Source organism: Hyla sarda, chromosome 4 (assembly GCF_029499605.1).
Source record: "Hyla sarda isolate aHylSar1 chromosome 4, aHylSar1.hap1, whole genome shotgun sequence".
Lineage (NCBI taxonomy): Eukaryota > Metazoa > Chordata > Amphibia > Anura > Hylidae > Hyla > Hyla sarda.
Window position 1 is genome coordinate 131,749,450 of NC_079192.1, and position 24,450 is coordinate 131,773,899.

Genomic DNA, 24,450 nt, shown 5'->3' on the forward strand with positions numbered 1-24,450 from the left:
TCTCGCCTTGTCCCCTATCCCTGCCTAATTACATACCTGCCCTAGGCGACTTATCCGTAACCATGGTGACAGTCCCTCCCTAGACAAGTGAGCGGCGTAACTGTCAAAATAATAAAATACAATAATAGACACAGGTCAAGGTACAGTAGGGAGCAGACAGAAGCAAAACTAACACACTCACACAATAAGTCAATGTCCACTATCCACATCAAAAACCAGGAGTTGTCAAAGTACAAAATCGCTAATACCAGAGAAAAGTCGAGAAGATAAGCCAAAAGTCACAGCTGCCGGCTAAACAAGAATAAACAGGGTAAATCGCTAGCTACTGGAGTTGGACTCTTTCACAGGCATTGAATGAGAGCAAAACTGCCAGGTTAAATAGGCAACCCCGCAGGTGCTTTCATCAAAAGGTCAGCTGACCAGCCATACAGCTAAGCGCAACCCGGCAACAAAACAAACACAGAACCTTTTAACCCTATAGGTTCTGACAATTATACAATATTTAGATTCCACGCACTTTACTGTCTTTGAAATGTTTCAAACCTCTGATTTCCAAGAGCAATTATCTGTTCAAATATATATGCGCTGTTCACTCTGAATATAACATCTGCCCCTTCCGGGACTTTACCATACACATTGTATGATTGGCTGATCCCACCCAAACTTTAAAGTTTGGGCAGATTTTTATTTTAACTTGAATAGCCATCCTAAAAAGTAAAGAAAGTATTCTGAACTGGTTAACAATTTAGAGAAATGTTACTACAGCATTGCGGGTAGACAGCTACTCCGTACTTGGCTTCACGCAAAGTCCCCTTAATTCATTGCTGTGTATAAAGCAAAAAAGGCATGTAATGGACAATTAGTAAACTTTATACAGAAAAAAAATACAATGTCATACGATTAAAATGCTTGCGGTAGAAATATTGCACAATAAACTGAACCTTGCTCACAACAGACAAAAGTGGGGTCCCATCCAAGCAGCTTGGGTGGTCAAACACAAAAATATAGAAAAACCGATACAGAAGGCCACAATTTAAGTAATTTTGTAGTGGTGTTTATATACATGAATAATATTTAATTATTCTGTTATTGTGATGTATTTTCTTTTGGCTCTGTGTATTGGTGCTTTGTTGCATATATTTGTGTTTTAGGGGTAGCTAAATAGGATTGCTATATATACCCAAAATGTATACTTCTGTCCTCTGATTTCCTGGCGTTTGGCTGCAGTAAAGGTAATGTAAATTTTGGTTGCTAAACAGTGCTGAATTTCTTGATTATTTGGATGTACCGCTTAACCAAGAACTGTTTGTTCACCATTAGGGGAGTCTTACTATATAACCAGCACGTTTTGGTAAATAGGGAGTGAATTTGTTTTGAGTTACATAGTATTTCAAAGCCGAGCATTCTTTGCTTTCTGTCAAACACATATAAGAGCACATATGTCTGTAAATATTATTTATTATGCAATATACTATGTACCTATTTTCCAAGCCTAGTGAATACAGATGTGGACAAAATGTCAGTACCCTTGCATTAAAGACAGAAAACCCCACAATACTCCCTGAAATAAATAAAAATGACAAAAGTAATAATTATTCACTGAAAATGAAGGAAGCTTAGTCTTAGTTGCAGGTCATGGGTCCTCCAAGTAGGATAAGGTTTAAAGGCTTCTGCAGTAATATCAGGAAGTATTTCTTTACTGAGAGAGTAGTGGATGCATGGAATAGCCTTCCTGCAGAAGTGGAGGAGTTTAAACATGCATTGGATAAGCATAAGGCTATCCTTCATACAAGATAGGGCCAGGGACTATTCATAGGATTCAGATTACTGGGCGGACTAGATGCTTCTGGCTATTTACAGTTTATGATGTCAATGTACAGATAGAGTTGTAGGTGAATCAGACTAGGATAACACATAAAGATAAAACATGTGCAGAGGAAAAGTTGGCCAGTTGCCCATAGCAACCAATCAGATCGCTTCATTAATTTTGAAAAGGGCCTCTGAAAAAATAAAAGAAGAAATCTGGTCAACTTTTCCTTTACATAGGTTTTGATACATTTCCCCTAAAATGTTTAGGTGAATTATTCACAAGACAAAGTCAAATTATTTAAGTAAACAATGGTCAGCTGGTGATTTAGCCCATATGCAACATATATGCTTTTTACAGTATTATTCTTTGTGTGGGTCATCTGATTTTCTATAACTGTATGGTAATATAAATGCTTCTGAATGTTTTACAGTTGGAGAATGCACAGCTTGCGGCTGCAAAGAACAGCGATTATGCAAGTGCAACAAGAGAAGAGATTATGTCTACAAAGCTCAGAATTGATACATTGTCCTCACAGCTGAACCAGTATCATAAGCAGGTACCTTCTCATTTCTAGAATGGTTGACTGCTTTGCACATAGATGTCCAATTGTTTGCCTAACCCCTTACGGCAATGGACGTAAATGTACATCCTGATGCGATGGGACTTAGTGCACCAGGACATATATTTACGTACTGTACATGAAGCGAGCACCATAGCGGTGGTTGCTTCATGTACGGCAGGTCCCGGCTTCTATCAGCAGCTAGGGACAGTGTCAGTGTTGTCTGCCATTAACCCCTCAGATACCATGATCTATACAGAACACAACATCTGTGGCAGTGATGTGCTTTTAAGGGCTGATCTGAATGCCTGCAGCCCGGCTGCGGGGATCAGATCAGCCGAGAAGGCAGACAGAGGTCCCCTTCCCTGCCTCTGCCATTTTCTCCGGCATTGTCTTTTTTGGCCTGCCTTCTAGCGTATCAGAGAAGTAGATTGCTGTCGGGGTTAATAACTAATTTATGAATTATGAGTTAATTATGGTCAACAAAAATATTTAAAATATTATCACCGTTATGAATTGCCAAAAACATACAAACAATGCAATTCACCATATCTGGGCCAGACTATTTTCCCAGATATGAGTTCTTTGAAGTAGTGGTAGAAGTAACTTTTGCAATATAATAAAATAACGCAGTTATTATATAAATTATATGTACATTTATTGGTTACAATTGGTTAAACATTAAGGAGAGTAAACAGACCATAATATAAATGAAATTATATAAAGAATATCAATGACGTCATGTCAGATAGAAACCAATGATACCTTAATAATGTTATTTAATAATAATATTTAATAAAATCACAGAAGTAGGTTAGTTTAGATATCAATAGATTACTTTGCATAGAGATCATCACATCAAATGATATCAAATGGGCATTTCATATATATAAAATGTGAGTAAACCCCACCCGGTTCTAACCACATTTATCTCTGGTAAGATACGGTTCTAAATATATAATTTATAGTACGCTACTAATTAGGAAGACTTAAAGAGTACCTGTGAGATCCAACAAAATTATTTTTTTTAATATATCACTCAGTACCTAATCCTGACCATGTACATTTTTGTGTCTAGCACCTTTATTTATTTTATTACACTTCTTTAATTTAGCTCACTAGTCGGAATTCCTCTCAAAGGGAGGGGCGTGGCCTCACTGTGCAGGTCTCCGCCCCCTCCCTCAGTATGCTGTCTGCTCACATCTCCCCTAGCATTAGCAAAACTACAACTCCCAGCTTGTCCTCACTGACAGTAGCGGGACACAACCTGACAGTGGGAGGATTTTTCCTCCAGCTATGAGCCCTGCGCTCACAGCTGTCAATCAAGGAAATGTGTCCATGACATAGGTGATGACGCATGGACACAGCAGGACTAGTATGTGTCCAAGCAGGCAGGGGGCCAGTTGTTTGACTGACTTTTTCAGTATGAAATACTGAAAATTTTCTAATGAAAGCAATTGCCAAACCTATTGGTTTTGCATGCTTTACAACATATCAAAAGTTTTTGTATCTGACAGTGCCAATTTATATTAAGTTTCCTCTTGGGAATTCTCATGTGGAGGAGCAGAGGAAAATCACATTAGACTATGCTAATAAGCAATATGATCATTGATCGCCATAAGACGTGCCCTGTTCATATGCAGTAGAAGAGGGTGTGGTTTATAAACTACTATTACCATCTCATAATTGAGGTTATATATGAGCCAGGTCTGCTGCTATACATAACATAATTGTGTCCACATTAAAAGGAGGTAACTGAGTATCTTACCAAGAGTATTTCTGAATGAAAGAAAGATGGCTGCCCGGGGTCCATGGAAACGCCTGTAGTCATAACTGGTTATCCGAGAAGAAATTACTTTATTGGATCAAGTTTTCTCCCTGACTCTTCATGGTTCTGCCTCTTCAGGTAGCCTCTGTTGGGTTATTTTGTGCCGATATCATCAAATGTTATAATATGAAAGGACAAAACATGGCAAAGTGTCCGCCATGTTGTATGAATTCTCAGAAGGCCCCAAGTAATAGGCCTAAGTGGAATTAATTGAAAGACCAAAGTATCACTCTAGAAATTCCTGTGAATGTTTGTAAAATTATCTGTCTAAAACAAGTCAGACAATGGTTTGTCAACAGTGTTTTACAGAAACAATGACAAGTCTCAGTCCGAGAGAGTAAAACTCATTGTAATTTTTGACTCCAATGGGGGGTCTGATCTGTACACAGTGAGTGCTCTGATCTGCACACCTGGATAAAGGTGTGTGTTTAACAATGGGTTGTATTTGCATTCTATTTATCTATTTGAGATGCCTGAGAAATATCAATGGCATTGTATGGACCCTTAAGATAGGAAACCGGTTAAAAACATGGGTGAGAGAGAACTGAGGACACAGAAAATGAGGCCCATCCTCATCACAGAAGCTCCTAGAGGCTACCTGAAGGGGCGGAGCCATGAAGAGCCATTGAGAGAACTTGATGCTATAAGCCCATTCTTCTCTGATAATCGGTTATGACTACAGGCGTTTCCATGGACCCTGGGCAACCATCTTTCATCCAGAAGTACTCTCGGTAAGATGCATAGGTTTCTTATTTGATTAAGTTACCTCCTTTTAATGTGGACAGAATTATGTTATGTATATGAGCAGACCTGGCTTATATATAACCTCAATTATGAGATGTAATAGTAGTTTATATGCCACACCCCCTTCTACTGCAGATGAACGGGGCACGTCTTATGGGGATCAATGCAATGATCATATTGCATATTAGCATAATCTGTTGGGATCCTACTCTGCTCCGACATGACGTAATAATTCCCACGGGGAAACTTAATTTAAGTCATCCTAATCAGTAGCGTACTATAAATTGTATATTTAGTACCGTATCTTACCAGAGATAGTTGTGGTTAGAACTGGGCCGGGTTTACTCCCATTTTATACACGTAAAATGCCCATTTGATATCATTTGATGTGATCTCTACACAAAGTAATATACTAATATCTGAACTACAAATCACAGAATAGGACCTAAAATCATTATTTATTACTTGCCCCTAGAAAGAAACCACACTGGTTTCATATACGCTCAATGAGCCAACTAACTAACCTACTTATGTGACTAAGTTTAATCTTTTTAAATATCTTACTAATATATCAGTGGTTTACATCTGACATGACGTCATTGATATACTTTATATAATTTCATTTATATTACTGTCTATTACTCTTCAATGTTAATAAATTGAAACCAATAAATGTACATATCATTTTTATAATACCGCTAGGGATCGTCCGATTATCGGTATGGCCGATATTATCGGCCGATAATCACGATTTTGGGCATTATCGGTATCGGCAATTATCTTGCCGATAAGCCGTTAATGCCCCGCCCCCCGCACCGCCCCCACCGCACCGCGACCGCCACCCCCTCGACCCGCCGCACTGCACCTCCGACCCACCGCACCGCGTCGCACCCCCCACCGTGATGCTAGGCGGTATACCGGTATGGATTTTTTCCCATACCGCTATACCCGTCGGGCCCCTCCCCCACCCTCCGAGTGAATAAAAAAATTAAACTTACCCGTAATGGGGGTGGTCCAGGCCATCCTTCCTTCATGTAGTGTCCGGGGGCGTTCCGGGTGGAGGGTGGTCCGGTCCGGGCTGTCCTTCTCCCACGGTCTTCTTCTCCACTCCGGGCAGGCTCCGGCCTAGTACGCTGCATAGATGCCGCTACGCCGTGACGTCAGGTGCGTCGCTGCGCACGGGCGTCACTGCGCAGCGACGTCTATGCAGCGTACTAGGCCGGAGCCTGCCCGGAGTGGAGAAGAGGCCCGCCGGAGAAGGACAGCCCGGACCGGACCACCCTCCACCCGAAACGCCCCCGGACACTACAGGAACAATGGGTGGATGGCCCGGAGCACCCTGGCAGGTAGGGGAGAGAAGCGGGTGGTGGCGGCGGCGGCCTATGGCCCCGCAAAAGCCACTGCAGATCATTGATTTAAAGCGCCCGCTTTAAATCAATGATCTGCAGCGGTGTCGCAGGGGATTAAATAGCCGATAACTTATACCGGAATATCGGTATAAGTTATCGGCTATCGGCCCTAACCTGCACCGATTATCGGTATCGCCCCTAAAAAAACGATATCGGTCAATCCCTAAACTGCGGTATTACTTTATTATGTTGCAAAAGTTACTTCTACCACTACTTCAAAGAACTCATATGTGAGAAAATAGTCTAGCCCAGATATGGTGAATTGCATTGTTTGTATATTTTTGGCAATTCATAACGGTCATAATATTTTTCATATTTTGTTGACCATAATTAATTCATAATTCATAAATGTTATTAACCCCGACACCTCTAGGAACTTCAGTAATGAGGATGGGGTACCTCTTTCTGTGTTCCCTGTAGTTTCTCTCTACTCCTCTCCTCTGTCCTCCTTGCACCTGCTTTTAACTTATTTTCTGACTTAAAGATCCACCCAAGCAAATATATCATCCAATGATGACTGGTGTGTGTGTGTGTATGGAGATCAGGGCTAGTCACATGACATCACAGCTAAACAATAATTTACTATAATTTTGTTAGAGATGCAAAAGATTATTGTGGTCACCTTATCACCTGTATACACATTCAAAGACAAGACTATGTCATTGATACTTCATAGGCATCTCAAATAGATGGGCAGAGATATAGACAAATAGAATGCAAATACAACCCATTGTTAAACACCCACACACCTGTATCCAGGTGTACAGAGCAGACCCCCCCCCCCCCCCCCCCAAAATGACAGACAATGAGTTTCTCTCTCCAGAACTCTCCTTGGAGACTTGTCAAACATTATGGGTATTGTCTTGACTTGTTTGTCATACGCCTAGTACCTATTTGCATGCCTCTTAGAAGACATATCACATTTTCAGTATAGGAAAAAAAGTCGGCACTTCTGTGGTGGGTGGTGCACGTGGAAAAAATAGGCATATAGATCAAAAAGTCCCGGCACTCACCAAGTTGCAAGCCAATTCGTGTTTATTGTATGCGGGTAAACAGGACGCGTTTCGGCAAAGCCTTCCTCTGCTGTCAGACAGCAGAGGAAGGCTTTGCCGAAACGCGTCCTGTTTACCCGCATACAATAAACACAAATTGGCTTGCAACTTGGGGAGTGCCGGGACTTTTTGTTCTATATATCACATTTTCAAACATTCAAAGGTATGTGATCTTTCAACGAACTCCACTTAGGCCTTCTTTACTTGGGGCCTTCTGAGAATTCATACAACATGGCAGACACTTCATGCTATTATTCTATTAATTACAAAAAATAATAAAATAGCAACAGAGTATCGGGGTGTAGATATATCAATAGGACATACAATATGTCTAAAGTGCATCCCCGGTACAAAGGGGCTTCATATATGGCCTCCAAAAATTGTTAGACAAAACACCAAGAGAACGGAGTCATTTAAATAGTTAAAATATGATTGCTTTTATTAGTTCCATAAAAACATAGAAAAGGGGAAAGAACAAACTAACTGTGGGAGGTTAGACAAAAAGGGGCGACACTACCTGCTCATGTGCATAATACTATAATACAATAAAGGTGCATGGTGCATTGGATAAGGTGCGTACATCAAAGGGTCAGGAAAAGACCTCTATAAAGTGCACATAGTTAAAAATACAGACATGCATACCACTCGTAAGATGTGATTGATAATACCAGCAGCAGAGCAGGAGTGACGCCACCCCTACGATCGTTTCGGCGAACCTTCGTCCTGGGGAAGGTTCGCCAAGAGTATACCCCACACCGGTTTTATTATTTATAGCCCAGAAGAGTAAGGGCCCATGCACACTTGAGGAAATCCTACTCTGAATTTCTGAGATGAAATTCTGAGCAGAAGCCATTTGTAGCAGAATCCTATTGATCCCAAGGGGATTCTGCTGCTTAGTGCACACTACAGAAGTTCCGCTACCTTCTATAGTGTGCAATGAATCCCATTGGGATAAGTGGCATCACTGGGGTTCTGCTGCAAGCTGATTCCGCCTTAGAAATTCAGAGCAGAATTTTCTTAGGCTATGTTCACATGGCGGAATTTCCAAGTGGAATTCTGCCGGTATATTGCATGGAATTTCTGCTGCAGATTGATTTTAATAGGATTCTGCTGCACTGTGAACTCACAGGAATTTCAGAAATATCTGACACAGAAATCCCTATTCCAGCATCCGCAGAAACGTTGGACCGTTGAATGGTTCTGCTGATTCTGCTCTGGTAATGCATTGCCGTCCATGAAGACAATTTTTATTTCTGCAGTTAAATTCTGCAGAAAACAAGCACTGATTCGGGCAGCATGGATCCGCTAAAGCAATTCTGTGAGGAAATTCCTTCCTGCATTTCTTCGGTGTGCTGGAGCACTAAGCCATTAGCTTTAAAAGGCTCGGTAACTCCCTATACAGTGGTCCCTCAAGTTACAATATTAATTGATTCTGGGACAACCATTGTATGTTGAAACCATTGTATGTTGAGACCAGAACTCTATGGAAACCTGGTAATTGGTTCTGAAGCCCCCAAAATGTCATCCAAAAATAGGAAAAAGTGAGGATTAAAGAAAAATAAGTAGATAACTAATATAGATAAAGTAAGATCGTACATATAAAAGTAAGAAATATCTCCTGGGAGCTGTAAATCACTGTCTGTCAGTGTTTCCCAACCAGGGTGCCTCCAGCTGTTGCAAAACTACAACTCTCAGCATGCCCGGACAGCTAAAGGCTGTCCGGGCATGCTGGGAGCTGTAGTTTTGCAACAGCTGGAGGCATCCTGGTTGGGAAACACTGGTCTATGTAGAGGACAGGAGCTTCTTCAGGTTCTGTACAGTACACGCAATGTCCTAAAAAAGTAACATGGAGTCGCCCTCACCTGGTGTCCAAAGGAGCAGCTAACCCTGGCACAGGTAAAGAGCACAGAACATGTAATACCTCCCTGTACTGTAGGGGGTGCTACCAGACACCAGTCAGTGCATACGCTTCAGTAATACAGGTAAAGGGTAGGACAGAACATGTAATACCTCCCTGTACTGTAGGGGGTGCTACCAGACACCAGTCAGTGCATACACTTCACTAATACAGGTGCTTTTACAAGTAAAATGTCCATTCTGATTGGTCAGTTCTTCCAGCCATTGACACGTGTCACAGATCTGGACTGTCCATAGCATTGTATGTTGAGTCTGGTTTCAAGTTACAATGGTCCAGAAAAGACCATTGTATGATGAAACTATTTTATGTTGAGGCCATTGTAAGTTGAGGGATCACTGTATACCCGCAGTAATTGTCATGCATAATCTTGCAGTGTCTCGCAGTGTTTAAAGTGATTGGATTAGAGCACCTTATGCATGTATTGTGAACCGTAACAAACGTTAATAATTTTAGTGTTCTGAAGGCAAACGGCTTCCCAAATAAAGGCTTGTAAAAGTAGCGCGGTCTCCTGCCAGTGACACTGCTTGCTTTTGTGCTCTTTGCCTGGTAGAGACTGCACATGTTCTTCTCACACGTTATCAAGAGAGAATAGCTTGGGGGGACCCGGCACATAAAGCACAAACCAGTCTGTGGTCAGGTGAATGAGGACAGGTAATGGGGTGAATGTCGTTCTCTGAAGGAATCTCTGCTCTCTGACAGAATTCTGCTCTGGAAAACAAGGTGAGAGAGTTACAGGAGATGCTGGATCGCACAAAAGATATGCACCGAAGGCAGATGTCTGAGAAGGACAGAGAGGTGTCCGACATGAGGTATAAACTGCAGGCGCAGCTGGAAGAATATGAGCAGCTATTGGATGTTAAACTGGCGCTAGACATGGAAATAAATGCTTACAGAAAAATGCTGGAAGGAGAAGAGCAGAGGTATGGCTTCATATTATTAGAATTATTTTTACTAACCGTAGCATGAATGTTGTTACCATAATACGTTTATATAGTGGGCATACAAAAGGTGGGCCCCATTCTTATCATGTTTTTACATCATCAGCCAGCGTACGTTTAAATACAAAAAGTATCCAAGCATCTACAAAGATGTATCAGGAGTAGAGATGAGCGAACTTACAGTAAATTCGATTCGTCACGAACTTCTCGGAAGTTGATGACTTTTCCTGCATACATTAGTTCAGCTTTCAGGTGCTCCCGTGGGCTGGAAAAGGTGGAGACAGTCCTAGGAGACTCTTTCATAGGAATGTATCCACCTTTTCCAGCCCACCGGAGCACCTAAAAGCTGAACTAATTTATGCAGGAAAAGCCATCAACTGCCGAGCCGAGAAGTTCGTGACGAATCAAATATACTGTAAGTTCGCTCATCTGTAGTCAGGAGCATAAACAACATGAAGTACAAGTTCGTATATCAGCTCACAGTGGTGTATGGAGAGCACGGATGGCCAAAAGTGGGCCGTATCCCGGAAGTAACTGGTTAGGAAAGGGAACCTGTACCTCCAGCTCTTTCCAGTAAAACATAGAGGGAGAGGAAAAGTTGCTGAATTTCCCAAAGCAACCAATTAGATTTTTTTTTTCTTTTTCTTTCAATAGTTTTTTTTATTGAATTTTACCATAATAGAAAAACAAACATGTATAAAGGACAGACGCAGCTGTCAACTTATTAATTTACGACAACAAAAACAGCAGTTGTTTAAACAGTTGTTTACTGCATATAGGAAGACTTGATTGTCGATTCAATCTTACATATAAGATAGGCAGTTGTTTAACCAAACCAAAAGGAAAACAGAAATAAAAAAAGACTAAACTAAAATAAATAAAAATAAAGGAAATATAACATATCTGAGATAACTTGCATAGTAGTATGCGTGCGTACCAATAATGTTATATATATATTTTTTTTCTTATTTTTTTTATCCTTATATTTCTGATACATAATGAAACGTTGTAGAATTGTTGTAGATTGCTTTTTTTTTTTTTTATGTTTTAACACCTTAAGGATGGAGCCCATTTTGACCTTAGAGGGTAACTCTCATTAAAATTAATTCTTGCTATTGCACTCCTTATGGTAAATAAAAAAGATTTCTAATATACTTTGGTTAAAAAAATTTAGTTTTCTATCTTTTATTTGTGCTTAAAAAAGCTCAAGAGCACATTTTCCCCCATCTTATACACAGACTTAGGACCAAGGTCCTAACACAGAATGTGCAGCCTGGAGTGCTGAGGGGGGGAGTGTCCAGCCTCATCCAGTCATAGCTCCTCTCACACTTAACTACCATATGCAGTTGGCTGGAACCCCCTCAGCACTCCAGGCTGCACTTCCTGCGTTTGGACCTCAATCCTAAGTCTGTGTATGAAATGGGAGAAAATGTGCTCATGAGCTTTTTTTTAATCACAAATAAAACATAGAAAACTAAAAAAAAAATTTAACCAAAGTATATTAGAAATCTTTTGTATTTGCCATCAGGAGTGCAATGGCAAAAAAAAATAGTTTTAATGAGAGTGCCCATTTAAGGACCAATTTTTCATTTTTTGCACTTTAGTTTTTTCTTCCTTCCCTTTTAAAAGTCATAATGCTTTCAATAGAAGGGCTTGTTTTGTGCATCACCAATTGTACTTTGTAATGGCATTACACATTTTATAACAGTCTACCACAAAACCAAAAAAAATGTGTGGTGAAATTGGAAAAAAAAAAGCCACTTTGTAATTTTTGGGGGCTTCCGTTTCTACACAGTGCATATTTCAATAAAAATGACACCTTACTCCATATGGTTACAAGGATACCCAATTTATGTAGGTTTTATTTTATTTTACTACTTAAAAAAAAAAAAAATGACTACATGCACCAAAATTTGTATGTATAAAATTTACCCCTGCATACGGGACTATATTATGGCTCATTTTTTGCGCTGTGGTCTTTAGTTTTTATCTGTACCATTTTGGTTTTGATGGGACTTTTTGATAGTTTTTTATAACAAATTTTTTTTTTTATGGTATATGAAGTGACCAAAAATGCACAAAATTGGACTTTGGTATTTTTTTTACGTGTACACCATCGACCGTGTGGTTTAGCTAACCTTATTTTAATATTTGGGACACATATGATTATTTTTTTATTACATTATTTAAAAAATGGGGAAAGGGAGGGTGATTCAAACTTTTATTAGGGAAGTGGTTAATTCACTTTTATTAACTTTTATTTTTTTTGTCGCCGCAGATGTCCCGATCAGCTCCAGAGTCAACCAGCATAGTTAACCCGCATTTTAGACACTGTATCCAACTTTGATCGCGGCGTCTAAAGGGTTGATGCCGGGCATCGGCCTGATCGGTGGTTCTTGGCATTCTCGTAGGTCATGGCTGCCCGTAGCAACCTGGGACCCACCGGGCTTAAAGCGTTCTCTGCTCGTGAGAACTGTTTAAACCCTGTTAACTGGACCAGGGTGTACAGGTACGCCATCGTTCCTTAAAGCGTACCTGTAAGTAATCTTTCCCTAAATCACTTCTACATCTGTCCCTAACTCATGGTGAACAGCATTCTGTTGTTTTTTTGAGTCTCCTCTCTGTTTAGCACTGCACCTGCTATACAGAGAGGAGGAAGATGATAGCACAGATCTGCAGTCTGTGTCGTCAGGGGGGCAGGGCTATGCAAATTAGCCATTTGGCCAGTGTGAGGTGCAAAGCTGCACCCCATGTCCGGAGATTTCCGAACATACAGTGAGGGGAGGGGGAAGGCGGAGCTGTGCAGGACGCAGTTCACAGTTCCCTCCTCGCTCCTCCCTCAGGAGGACGTAGAATCTCCCAGCCCCGCTCCTGGGTGTAGATTTTGACAGCTGTGAAAATCTACGTCCAGGGGTCTGTGCAAGCAGCGCTGTGTGAATTTCTCTCCTCCTTAGGGAGGTGCATGAAAATTTACATCCAGGAGCCGGGACTGTGAAAATCCCTCCTCTCCTGAGGGAGGTGCACAGCCCCGCTCACACAGCCCCCTGGACGTAGATTTTCACAGCTGTCAAAATTTATGTCCAGGAGCGCGGCTGTGAGAATCTATGTCCCTCCTCCTGAGGGAGGTGTAGAGTTGCGTCCTGCACAGCTCTGCATTTCCCTCTCCTCGCTGTATGTTCAGAAATCTCCTTACAGCTGAGGGGAGGAGCCAACGCAAAATTGCATGGGACCCAAGTCTCCGTCTCACACTGGCTCAGTACAGAGAGGGGACGGGGTTATGCAAATTAGTCTGTGAGCACACAGCTATGCAGAGCAGGGCGCTCCCTCTCCCCTGTATTATACACAGGCAGAGAGGGAGTGCTGGGCCTATGGCCAGGCCTAATTTCCGGCACATGTTTTGATGAATCACCCCATAAATGTATTCACAAGGCCTATAGCTACATTAAAGGGGTATTCCTCCCTTGGACATCTTATCCCCTATCCAAAGGATGGGGGATTGGATAGCTGACCGCGGGGATCCTGCGGCTGGAACCCCCTGCCATCTATGTGCAGCACCTGGCATTCTGTGCTGGGTGCTGCGCCAGTCTCGGAAACACAGAGTCTCTGAGACTGAGCTGTGACGTCACCCCCCCCCCCCCCTTCCATTCATGGCTATGGGAGGGGGTATGCTACACAGAGATCGCAGGGGATACAGTCATTGGGGGACATATTTAAAAACTACTGTAATTTCTGCTCTAGCAATATTAATCAGGTCTTTTTTTTTCTCTGCTTCTTTGAAAATATGAGCTAATTTTTGTGCCACTTTTTTTTATTTTTTTATTTTTTTTTTTTTCTTTGCCCCAGAATTGCTGATTTTGGTGCAAAATAACTTAAGTGTCAAGTGGCCAAATTTTGAATCATGAAAATTTCTGACAGAAGCATCTCAAGTAATAATCCATGAAAACTAGTGCCCAGACTAACGATAACTGTATAAATAAAACATGTCCAGGGGTTAAATGTGAGTGCAGGTGCAGTGACCATGCTGCCCTCCTGGTCTCTTTAGAAAAGTCAGATATTATAGATTCATCTGCATAATATAGATGGAGGGGCATATAGAATCACAAGGAGGACAGAGCTTGGTGGGAGTGGAAGGTTTGAAAGCTGCCTGGAAGGATTTTATAGGTGATTATGTAGCCGTGTAGTATGCAAGAAGTAAGCCACACACAGTAGAGCATGTACTTTAGCATAGGTTTACGTTATGATTGTGTATTCTGAGTGTGGCTGTCCCGATACCGGTATCTGGACCGATACTGGATATTTGCATGAGTACTTGTACTCGTGCAAACGTCCCCAATACCAAAGCAGATCAGGCGGGGGGTCCCCTCGGCAGGTATCAGAGGTGCACTGGGCTATGCAGCGCACGTCATAGCCGGGACCTGTGGCTAATGTCGAACATAACTGATCGAGGTGATGTCCGGCATAAATCCTTTTAGACACAGCGAGCAAAGTTTGAGGCATCTTAAAATATGAAATTAACTGCGGGTTATCTCAGGGATGCTAATTGGCTGAAAGGATGGACGGAGATCTCTTACTGTGCTCTGTGCCGTCAGATCGTCGCTCCTATACTGCAGCCAGCCATGGCAGGCAGTAGTAAAATAACACCAATAACACTGATCAATGCAATGTTATAGCGCAGCATTGATCAGTGTATGTGATCTCTATGTGGACTAAAGTCAAAAAAATGTGCAAACAAATAGTAATAAATGTGAATTAACCCCTTAACCCCTAATAAAAGTTTGAACTACCCCCTTCAAAAAGGTAAATAGAAAAGTTTATTTTTTTTAAATAAAAAAGCCCTTTCTCTAATAACTTACCCCCCCCCCCCTTCCCATTAAAAATAAAATTAATCACATGACATTTAGAAAACAAAAGGGTAATTGGTATCAGTGAGTACTTGTATCGGTACTCGTACAGTCTTAAAAAAAATGGTATGGGAACATCTCTAATTCTGAGTCATAGATACGTTGGCATGCACAGGCCCAGTAAACGTCAATGGCCCAAATGTAATCGGCTAGTTGACTAAGTTCGGGTCATTTTCTGAACGTATAAGAGATTTTTATGTGACCCTAAAGTCGACACAAAGCACAGTTTAGGCTCAAAGTATAAACATGTATACTTTTACAAAATGTAGTCAACTAGCTATGTTTGGGACAACAAAGTAAATTGGGCCTGTACCTGTCCATGCACAGATGTCAGTATCCCATTTTACATGATGCTGTGATATCACAAATGTAATGTGAACTTACCCTTCTGAGATAGGTGATCATGTGAACCAGCTGCAATAATGAAAGGGCTCAAAAAATGTACAAAAAATTTACAAAATGTACAAACACAAATGGCACTGCAGAAATATTTCTAAATCTGCATTATATGTCCAAAATCCATTTTTTTGTGCTTTAATAGTGTAGACCATTAGATTAGAGGATAAAAAAAACGGATTCAAGGCAAATGTTGAGTGGGACTGTAGAATAATGTTCCTGTATCTGTGTTGTCTAGGCTGAAGCTATCTCCAAGTCCTTCTCAAAAGAGCTCGGTTTCTTGGATCAGTCAGACACGTGGTAAGAAGAGAAAGTTAGAAGAGAGCGAAAGAGGAGAGCGCAGACAAGGGTTTAAGATAATCCAAGAGGCCTCCTCTTCAGGTCCGGTGTCTATAGAAGAAATAGACCCTGAAGGAAAGTACTTGAGGCTTGTGAACAATTCAGACGAGGTATTTTCTTATATAGTACAGAAGCTGTCATCTTGTGTTCTTATGTGTCTTTCTTTTGTCATTTATCTAGAGCTGTGGCTATCTACTTGTTTTACACCTAAAAACTCCCAGCATGCTCTGATAGCTGCAAACTGTCAGGGCCAGCTGAGAAGTTTTGCAGTAGCTCAAGAGCAACAATGGTGGTTACAAGTATTTACCGTATTTTTCGCCCTATAGGACGCACCGGCATATAAGACGCACCCAATTTTAAAGGTGCAAAATCTAGAAAAAAAAGATTCTGAACCCAACAGTGATCTTCAACCTGCGGACCTCCAGATGTTGTAAAACTACAACTCCCAGCATGCCCGGACAGCCGTTGGCTGTCCGAGCATGCTGGGAGTTGTAGTTTTGCAACATCTGGAGGTCCGCAGGTTGAAGACCACTGGTATAGGAGGTAATACTCACGTGTCCCCGCCGCTCCGGACCAGTCACCGCTGCCCTGGATGTCGCTCCATCGCTGTTGCCGCGTCCCCGATGCTCCGGACGTCTTCTTTCCCGGGATCCACGCTCTCCGTCGCCGTCATCACGTATCTACGCACGCCGCTCTTATTGGATGACGGGACGGCGTGCTTGATGACGTCGAAGGAGGGATACCGGCAAGGAGCAGACACCGAGGAGGCAGGTAAGGTCCCTCCCGGTGTCCTGTAAGCTGTTCGGGACGCCGCGATTTCACCGCAGCGGTCCCGAACAGCCCGATTGAGCAGCCGGGTTAGTGTCGCTTTCGCTTCAGACGCGGCGGTCAGCTTTGATCGCTGCGTCTGAAGGGTTAACACAGGGCATCACCACGATCGGTGATGTCCTGTATTAGCCGCGGGTCCCGGCCGTTGATGACCGCAGGGACCGCTGCTATAGGGATGTATTCACCGTATAAGATGCACCAACTTTCCCCCCCCAGTTTTGGGGAAGAAAAAGTGCGTCTTATACGGCGAAAAATACGGTATATTATGTGCAAAGTGATGGAAATAAAATCTGCAGTACAGTAAGTAAAAGATCGCTGACAAAGTATCTACCTTCTTTTTTTAAAGGATCAGCAGATAAGTGGCTGGACCATTAGAAGACAACATGGAAGCCTGCCTGATACTGGATTCAAGCTTCCTGGAAGGTTTATTCTTAAAGCTGGCCAACATGTCACTGTAAGTAGTAGCTATATGAATGGAGGGAGGGAGGGGGGCTTATAAATAAATATTTATAAAGAAATATTGTGGTGCAGTAGAATATTTTGCCACTTTATTACTAAATGGTAGTAGTAGCGACACTGAATGAAGCACTCCAGGTATGGTTTTTTTTGTGCATATCATGCACACTCTGGTTTCTGACTTCCTATGGACTAACGGATGACATCTTCACCTACCAGAACCGCCGCCCTCTCTACTATCTCCCAGACCCCTCCCAGCTCATCTCCTTGCTCTAACAGATCAGGATACAGTTATACTTTTCCATCTGAGACTTTGTTCACACATTGCATCACTTGCCGTTTTTTGTTTTATTTTTTATATTTTTGCTGCAATTGTTGCTTGTACCACAATTGCAAAACATAGTATAAACCTTGTAAATTTTATCACAACTTTGGAAAATGGATACAATGTGTATAGTAACAATGTGTGAAAAAGTAATTCAAATTCAACATGTGAAGACAGCCTTAAAGGGGTATTCTGCCCCTAGACATTTTATCCCCTATCCAAAGGATAGGGGATAAGATGTCAGATCGCTGCAGTGCCACTGCTGGGGAGCCCTGGGATCTCCGCTGCGGCACCGCGCTATCATTACAGTACAGAGCGAGTTCGCTCTGCACGTAATGATGGGCGGTACAGGGGCCGGAGCATTGTTATGTCACGGCTCCGCCCCTCGTGAGGTCACAGCCCGCCCCTTTCAATACAAGTCTATGGGAGGGGGCGTGGCGGTCGTCACGCCCCCTCCCATAGACTTGCATTAAGGGGACGGACCGTGATGTCACGAGGGGAGGCGCCATGACGTCACGCGGCTCCGTCCCCTGTATCGCCCGTCATTACGCACAGCGCGGTGCCACAGCGGGGATCCCGGGGGTCCCCAGCAGCGGGACCGCTGCGATCTGACATCTTATCCCCTATCCTTTGGATAGGGAATAAAATGTCTAGGGGCGGAATACCCCTTTAAGACTTAAAATCTTTATAAAACTCCTCAATTGTGATTTATAGGTCAAATCACTTTGTCGTCATGGCAATATATCGCTAAAACAACTTCATTGTGCATTTATAAACCAAAATCATGCCTATCCCATGCGTGCCACATGAGCAAAAAGAGGTGAGCAAAAGGCATACACACAAACCTTCACATTATACAGTGACCCCTCTGCCAGGGATCCCTCAACATATGATTAATTCAGGTAACGATGGTTCATTTGGAACGAATTACCATCGTATGTTGAGGGATCACTGTACACTGATATAAGCATTATGGAGCATTACATATTGCGGACACAAATTCCTGCCTGACCACATTTCTGTTGAACAAAAGAGAAGATACAGCTCACAGGTTTCAGATGCTTGCTGAACCGATTTAATTCGAGTGCTCTGTTTTCTTTTTAATACATTTTTTAACAGTGTTCTAATAGTTTTTTTTTTACATTTCAGACGCCGCAATCAACTTTGATTGTGGCGTCTAAAGGGTTAATGCCAGGCATCAAAATCACTGAAATTATAAAGCATGGCTGATTGTGGCTGGAGCTATTAGGACAACAGTTCACAGAAGTAGAATTGTTAGCTCGTTAAAACGTAACCTTTAATAATATTTCACAATAAGATAAATAGTCCTCAACAAAACAGAAATGTAATCAGGTATAGGTGAGATGGGAGGAGAGCTCAGACAAATAAATGGGGCTCCAATATCATCCCCTATCACAACAAAGTAATCCTACAACATACAACCTGTGCAATTGTACACTAAATTTTTGATTTGGGATTTATTATGCCTTTTTAGTGTACAATTGCACAGGTTGTATATTGTAGGATTACTTTGTTGTGATAGGGGATGATATTGGAGCCCCATTTATTTGTCTGAGCTCTCCTCCCATCTCACCTATACCTGATTACATTTCTGTTTTGTTGAGGACTATTTATCTTATTGTGAAATATTATTAAAGGTTACGTTTTAACGAGCTAACAATTTATGCCAGGCATCTGCTTGATCGGCAAAGTCCAGCATTTACTCTGGGTCCTAGCTGCTGATAGCAGTCAGAACCCACCGCATATGAAGTGTGCTCAGCTTGTGAGAGTGCTTAAACAGTGGTAATGGACCAGGGTGTACAGGTAGGCCCTGCTTCCATAACTATTAAAGGGGTACTCCGCCCCTAGACATCTTATCCCCTATCCAAAGGATAGGGGATAAGATGTCAGATCGCCGGGGTCCCGCTGCTGGGGACCTCACGGGATCGCCGCTGCGACACTGCGCTATCATTGCTGCACAGAGCGAGTTCGCTCTGTGCATAATGACGGGTGATACAGGGGCCGGAGCATCGTTACGTCACGGCCCCGCCCATCGTAATGTCACAGCCCACCCCCTCAATACAAGTCTATGGGAGGGGGCGTGGCAGTTGTCACGCCCCCTGCCATTGACTTGCATTAAGGGGGCCGGGCCATGATGTCAGACCTCATGACAAGGGATGGGGAGGAGAAGGAGCTCCAGGTATTTTACATATTAACACATGCATATTATTATGCATACAGGTCTAAGGGCACATTACTCTACTGACCTGACTAGTGACTTTTTTTTTTCATTTTCTTACTAATGACTAATGACAATAACTCTTTAATTCCGTATCTTCTGATGTAAGAATGAACATGTTCATTCTTTTTGCGGACTTCGTTGCCGTCTGTTGTGAAGGTGCATGTCCGTGTGGTCCTAGCACCAATAATTTCTGCTGCAGATGTGCGAGTGTGAATGGGACCCTTACCAATATCACAATTCAGTGATAGAGAACATGTAGACTACTGGGTACAAAACCCCTTTAATGTGAACGGAGACAATAGGTTGATATAATCACTTAAAGGGGTACTCCGCCCCTAGACATCTTAGGCCCTATCCAAAGGATAGGGGATAAGATGTCAGATCGCTGCGGTCCCGCTGCTGGCGGTCCCTCTCTGTGCATAATGACGGGCGATACAGGGGATGGAGCAGCGTGACGTCATGGCTCCGCCCCTCGTGAGATCACGACCCGCCTCGTTAATGCAAGTCTAAGGCAGGGGCGTGACGACCGCCACGCCCCCTCCCATAGACTCGTATTGAGGGGGGCAGGCCGTAACGTCACGAGGGGCGGAGCCGTGACGTAACTATGCTCCGGCCCCTGTACTGCCCGTCATTACGGGCAGAGCGAACTCGCTCTGTGCAGTAATGAGAGCGGGGTACCGAAGCGGCAATCCCGGGGGTCCCCAGCAGCGGGACCGCTGCGATGGGATAAGATGTCTAGGGGCGGAGTACCCCTTTAAACCTTTCATCTGTGCATTAGGTTACATTCAGATTAGTGGATTCTTCTCCCTTGTATTACTGGTAACTTTGTGGGGTCTATATATGAACTTATTTTCAATCTTGCTCTGGATAAAAATAGAATCTAAGATAAGTGACTATTCTGTGCAAAAATTTAACTGACAGGTTGCCCTGGGCAACACAGATACATTTTGATAAGTTTTCATGAATGAAGGTCACAGTGGTCTTGCAATACATTGTTATTCTGCTGCATCAGATGATGATTGTTTTGTATTTTCCTTGTACAGTGTTTGATGCTCTGAGTTATTACCACTAACTACAGTGTATGTTTTCTGACAGATATGGGCAGGAGGTGCTGGAGCTGTTCACAACCCCCCCACAGATTTCGTATGGAAAGCTCAAAAATCTTGGGGAACTGGGGATGATATTAAAGTTACACTGGTGGACTCCACAGGGGAGGTAAGCTGTATGGCCAAAATTATGTTTTTATTGTAAAATATCTAGTTATTTTCCTGTTTCTCTGTTGTGCAGTAACATTTCATGTATCCAGCAACTTCAGAAGGGTTAGGTTGCTGAAAGAGAGATTCTAAATAAAATGTGTATTACCGTATATATACTCGAGTATAAGCTGAGCTTTTCAGCACAATTTTTCGTGCTGAAAACGCCCCCCTCGGCTTATACTCGAGTGAACTCTCCGCCTGTCAATACCTTCATCGGTAGTCTTGCCCTGCGGACCTCCAGATGTTGCAAAACTACAACTCCCAGCATGCCCGGACAGGATGAAGACCACTGCGGCCTTCGTCATCATCCAGGCCCCCCCCCCCCTCCCCCTTTGTTTTGTACTCTCCTCCCCTCGGCGGGAAGGAAGGGTGAGCTGGTCCGGGCCATCTATTGCTGCAGGGACCGTCCGGTGGGGAGGATTAGTCGTTGCGGGCTGTCCATCTTCACCGGGGGGGCCTCTTCTCCGCGCTTCGGGCCCGGCCCTGGATTAGTGACATTGCCTTGACAACGACGCACAGGGACATTCATGCGCAACATCCTTGTGTGTCGTCGTCAAGGCAACGTCACTAGTCCGGGCCTGAAGCACGGAGAAGAGCCGCTGGAAGATGGACAGCCCGCAACGACTAACCATCCCCACCGGACGGTCCCTGCAGCATAGATGGCCCGGACCAGCTCACCCTAACTTCCCGCCAAGGGGATATGAGTACAAAACAAAAGGGAGGGGGCTGGATGATGACGAAGGCCGCAGTGGTCTTCAACCTGCGGACCTACAGAGGTTTCAAAACTACAACACCCAGCATGCCTGGACAGCCGATGGCTGTCCGGGCATGCTGGGAGTTGTAGTTTTTCAACATCTGGAGGTCCGCAGGTTGAAGACCACTGATGAAGGGATTGACAGGCGGTGATGATGAAGGGGGGGCCGTGAGGGGAACGATGACGAAGGCCGCAGTGGTCTTCAACCTGCGGACCTCCCGAGGTTTCAAAACTACAACTCCCAGCATGCCCGGACAGCCATCGGCATGCTGGAGGTCCGCAGGTTGAAGACCACTGATGAAGGGATTGACAGGCGGTGATGATGAAGGGAGGGGGATGATGATGGGGGTCTGGATGATTACATGGGGGATGATGTATTTCCCACCCTAGGCTTATAGTCGGGTCAATAACTTTTCCTGGGTTTTTGGGGTAAAATTAGGGGCCTTGGCTTATATTCGGGTCGGCTTATACTCGAGTATATACGGTAAGCTCAAGAGAGACGAGATCTGAGATTTCTGAATTGTCATGCCTTTATGTTCTCAGTACAGATTAAATCACTAAATACACACTCGCATTGAATAACTTCTACAGCAGGATATAGATAGATATTCCAAGGGAATTTATTGCCCATTAACTTTAATGGGATTCTGCAAGTTCAGACACCAGAATTTACGCATGCAGAATTTCACTGCTGAAGTTCTGCATTACGCAGTCCAGAAAAATAGAAGTCTGGTCTTATATTTTTCTGCACTTCGGCTGCGGAATCCCAATCCCAAGTCAATGGTGCCGAATTCATGCGGAATGCATGCTGATTCTGTGTGGAATCCGCACGAACTACCAGGTTTAGTTTAATAAAATAAAAATAAATAAAAAATTCACAGGGGGTACAATTACACCCATCATGGAACAGAGTCTGTTTCATGTTGGGGGTAGTAGTACAGGGGCTGAGGGATTGATCGCATCGGGTTTCATTTCTGAAACCCAATGCAATCAAAAGTTATTAATTGGGGGAGCAGGTGACATGTTTTTACTGTCAAAAATTAATATTCACATACCCTGCCGTGAGCCCTGAATGGCCAGCACCAAGTACTCATTGAGGGCTCCCGGCTGAGTTTTTAAAATTCTAGGGTGCGGATCAAGTTTTAATATAGATGGCCGGCCGGGATCGCAGCGCAATGGTCCACCCTCAGTTAACTATTCTATTATCTAGATTAGCATTGTTTGCTTCCCTTGAGGAAATTGCACAGTTTATAAAAAGACCCCATGTCCTGAGAAGATAACCTGCACATTCATTGAGTCTTCCACAAAAAGCAGCAAAACAGATGGACAGCAAATACCTGGAATGTTAGGATTCATTTTCTCAGATTCATTATGCAGCAATCATTTTAGGAATGTGCCGAGCGGACTCTCTTTAGAGTAAGAAGAGATGAAGGGGAAACAGATGAGGAACTTCTCGAAGAGGAATTGGCTGAATTTCGTTCTAAGGTAATACATTTTCATACTTTTTTCCCATCAAAATGTATTTATCCAATTAAGAACAATACTTAACAATGTTTTCCTCCATTTGCACATTCTCAATTTTGATTCAGCCCAAAAGAAAGAAAAAAAAATGCTGCTTAGTATCATGATGCAGCAGGCAGGAGTCTGCAGGTGAGGCCACTCATGCGGGTCATCATGTGCATGCTGCCACCTAATGCAAATAACAAGCATGGCTCAAATATGCAAGCAATTGCCTAATGTATGCCTGTTTGACAGTAATGGAATATATCTGCATTTATAAGAAAAACACATATTCTCCATGTGGTTAGATGTAGCAAACAGATTAACTCGGCAATACTTTGTGTTCTGACGTTTATCCTATAACTTCACATTGATACATCTCATTTAACATCACAACAACATAGGCTATAGCTTTTTTAATGTCCTATAGGGGGAGATTTATTAAAACCTGTGGAGAGGCAGAGTTGCCCAGTTACCCATAGCAACCAATCAGATTGCTTCTTTCATTCTTAAAGGGGTTATCCAGCATAAGGTGATTTTAGCACGTACCTGGCAGACAGTAATGGACATGCTTAGGAAGGATCTGCGCTTGTCTTGGGGCTAAATGGCTATGTTGTGAGATTACCATAACACTGTGGCTAGCTTTTTGTGAACTTGTATTTCCTGTTTGATTTTTCTTTTTTTGACTACAAATCCCACAATTCTATTTTCCTCCTTTCCACTCATCAGCCACCCCACCCATTGAAACTTAAATGAGCTGCAGACCTGTGGTTTTCAATCAGGGTGCCTCCAGCTGTTGCATTAGTTGCAGATTGATCCCTCCACCCATTGAAGCAGACAGGCATCAGCTGACTAGTGAGTCAGGTCTCGGCCACATAGCAAGCTGGGAAAAATCCTGAGACAACAGTCATTTTGTATGCTGGTAAAAATAAATAGTGGGGTGAAAATCACAGAAGAATTGTGAGAAAACCGTCACATACAAGTACAGACACCATATTATGAACTACACTAACTTTACTGTAGCATAGTCAAATAAAAAAAAATCCCGGAATGCCCCTTTAACCCCCTAAGGACCAAGCGTTTTTCTGTTTTTGCACTTTTGTTTCTTCCTCCTTACTAAAAATCATAACCCATTTAAATTTTGCACCTAAAAAACCATATGAGGGCCTTTTTTTTATCTATTTATTTTTTTGGG

At 42.8% G+C, this 24,450-nt stretch overlaps 1 protein-coding gene across 4 annotated transcripts in view; it reads left to right on the forward strand.

The window, feature by feature from the left end:
- Positions 1-24,450, forward strand: part of LOC130368461 (lamin-L(III)-like) — a 61,494-nt gene that overhangs the window by 32,581 nt on the left and 4,463 nt on the right. For 2 of the 4 annotated variants that reach the window (XM_056572143.1, XM_056572146.1), the window contains 7 exons: positions 2,241-2,366; positions 10,020-10,240; positions 15,794-16,004; positions 17,069-17,176; positions 20,841-20,960; positions 23,145-23,240; positions 23,345-23,405. In XM_056572143.1, the coding sequence (XP_056428118.1) occupies positions 2,241-2,366; positions 10,020-10,240; positions 15,794-16,004; positions 17,069-17,176; positions 20,841-20,960; positions 23,145-23,240; positions 23,345-23,383 (921 nt within the window). In that variant the 3' untranslated portion in view covers positions 23,384-23,405. The remainder of the gene's footprint in view (positions 1-2,240; positions 2,367-10,019; positions 10,241-15,793; positions 16,005-17,068; positions 17,177-20,840; positions 20,961-23,144; positions 23,241-23,344; positions 23,406-24,450) is intronic. The other 2 variants (XM_056572142.1, XM_056572144.1) reach the window with 1 other exon arrangement.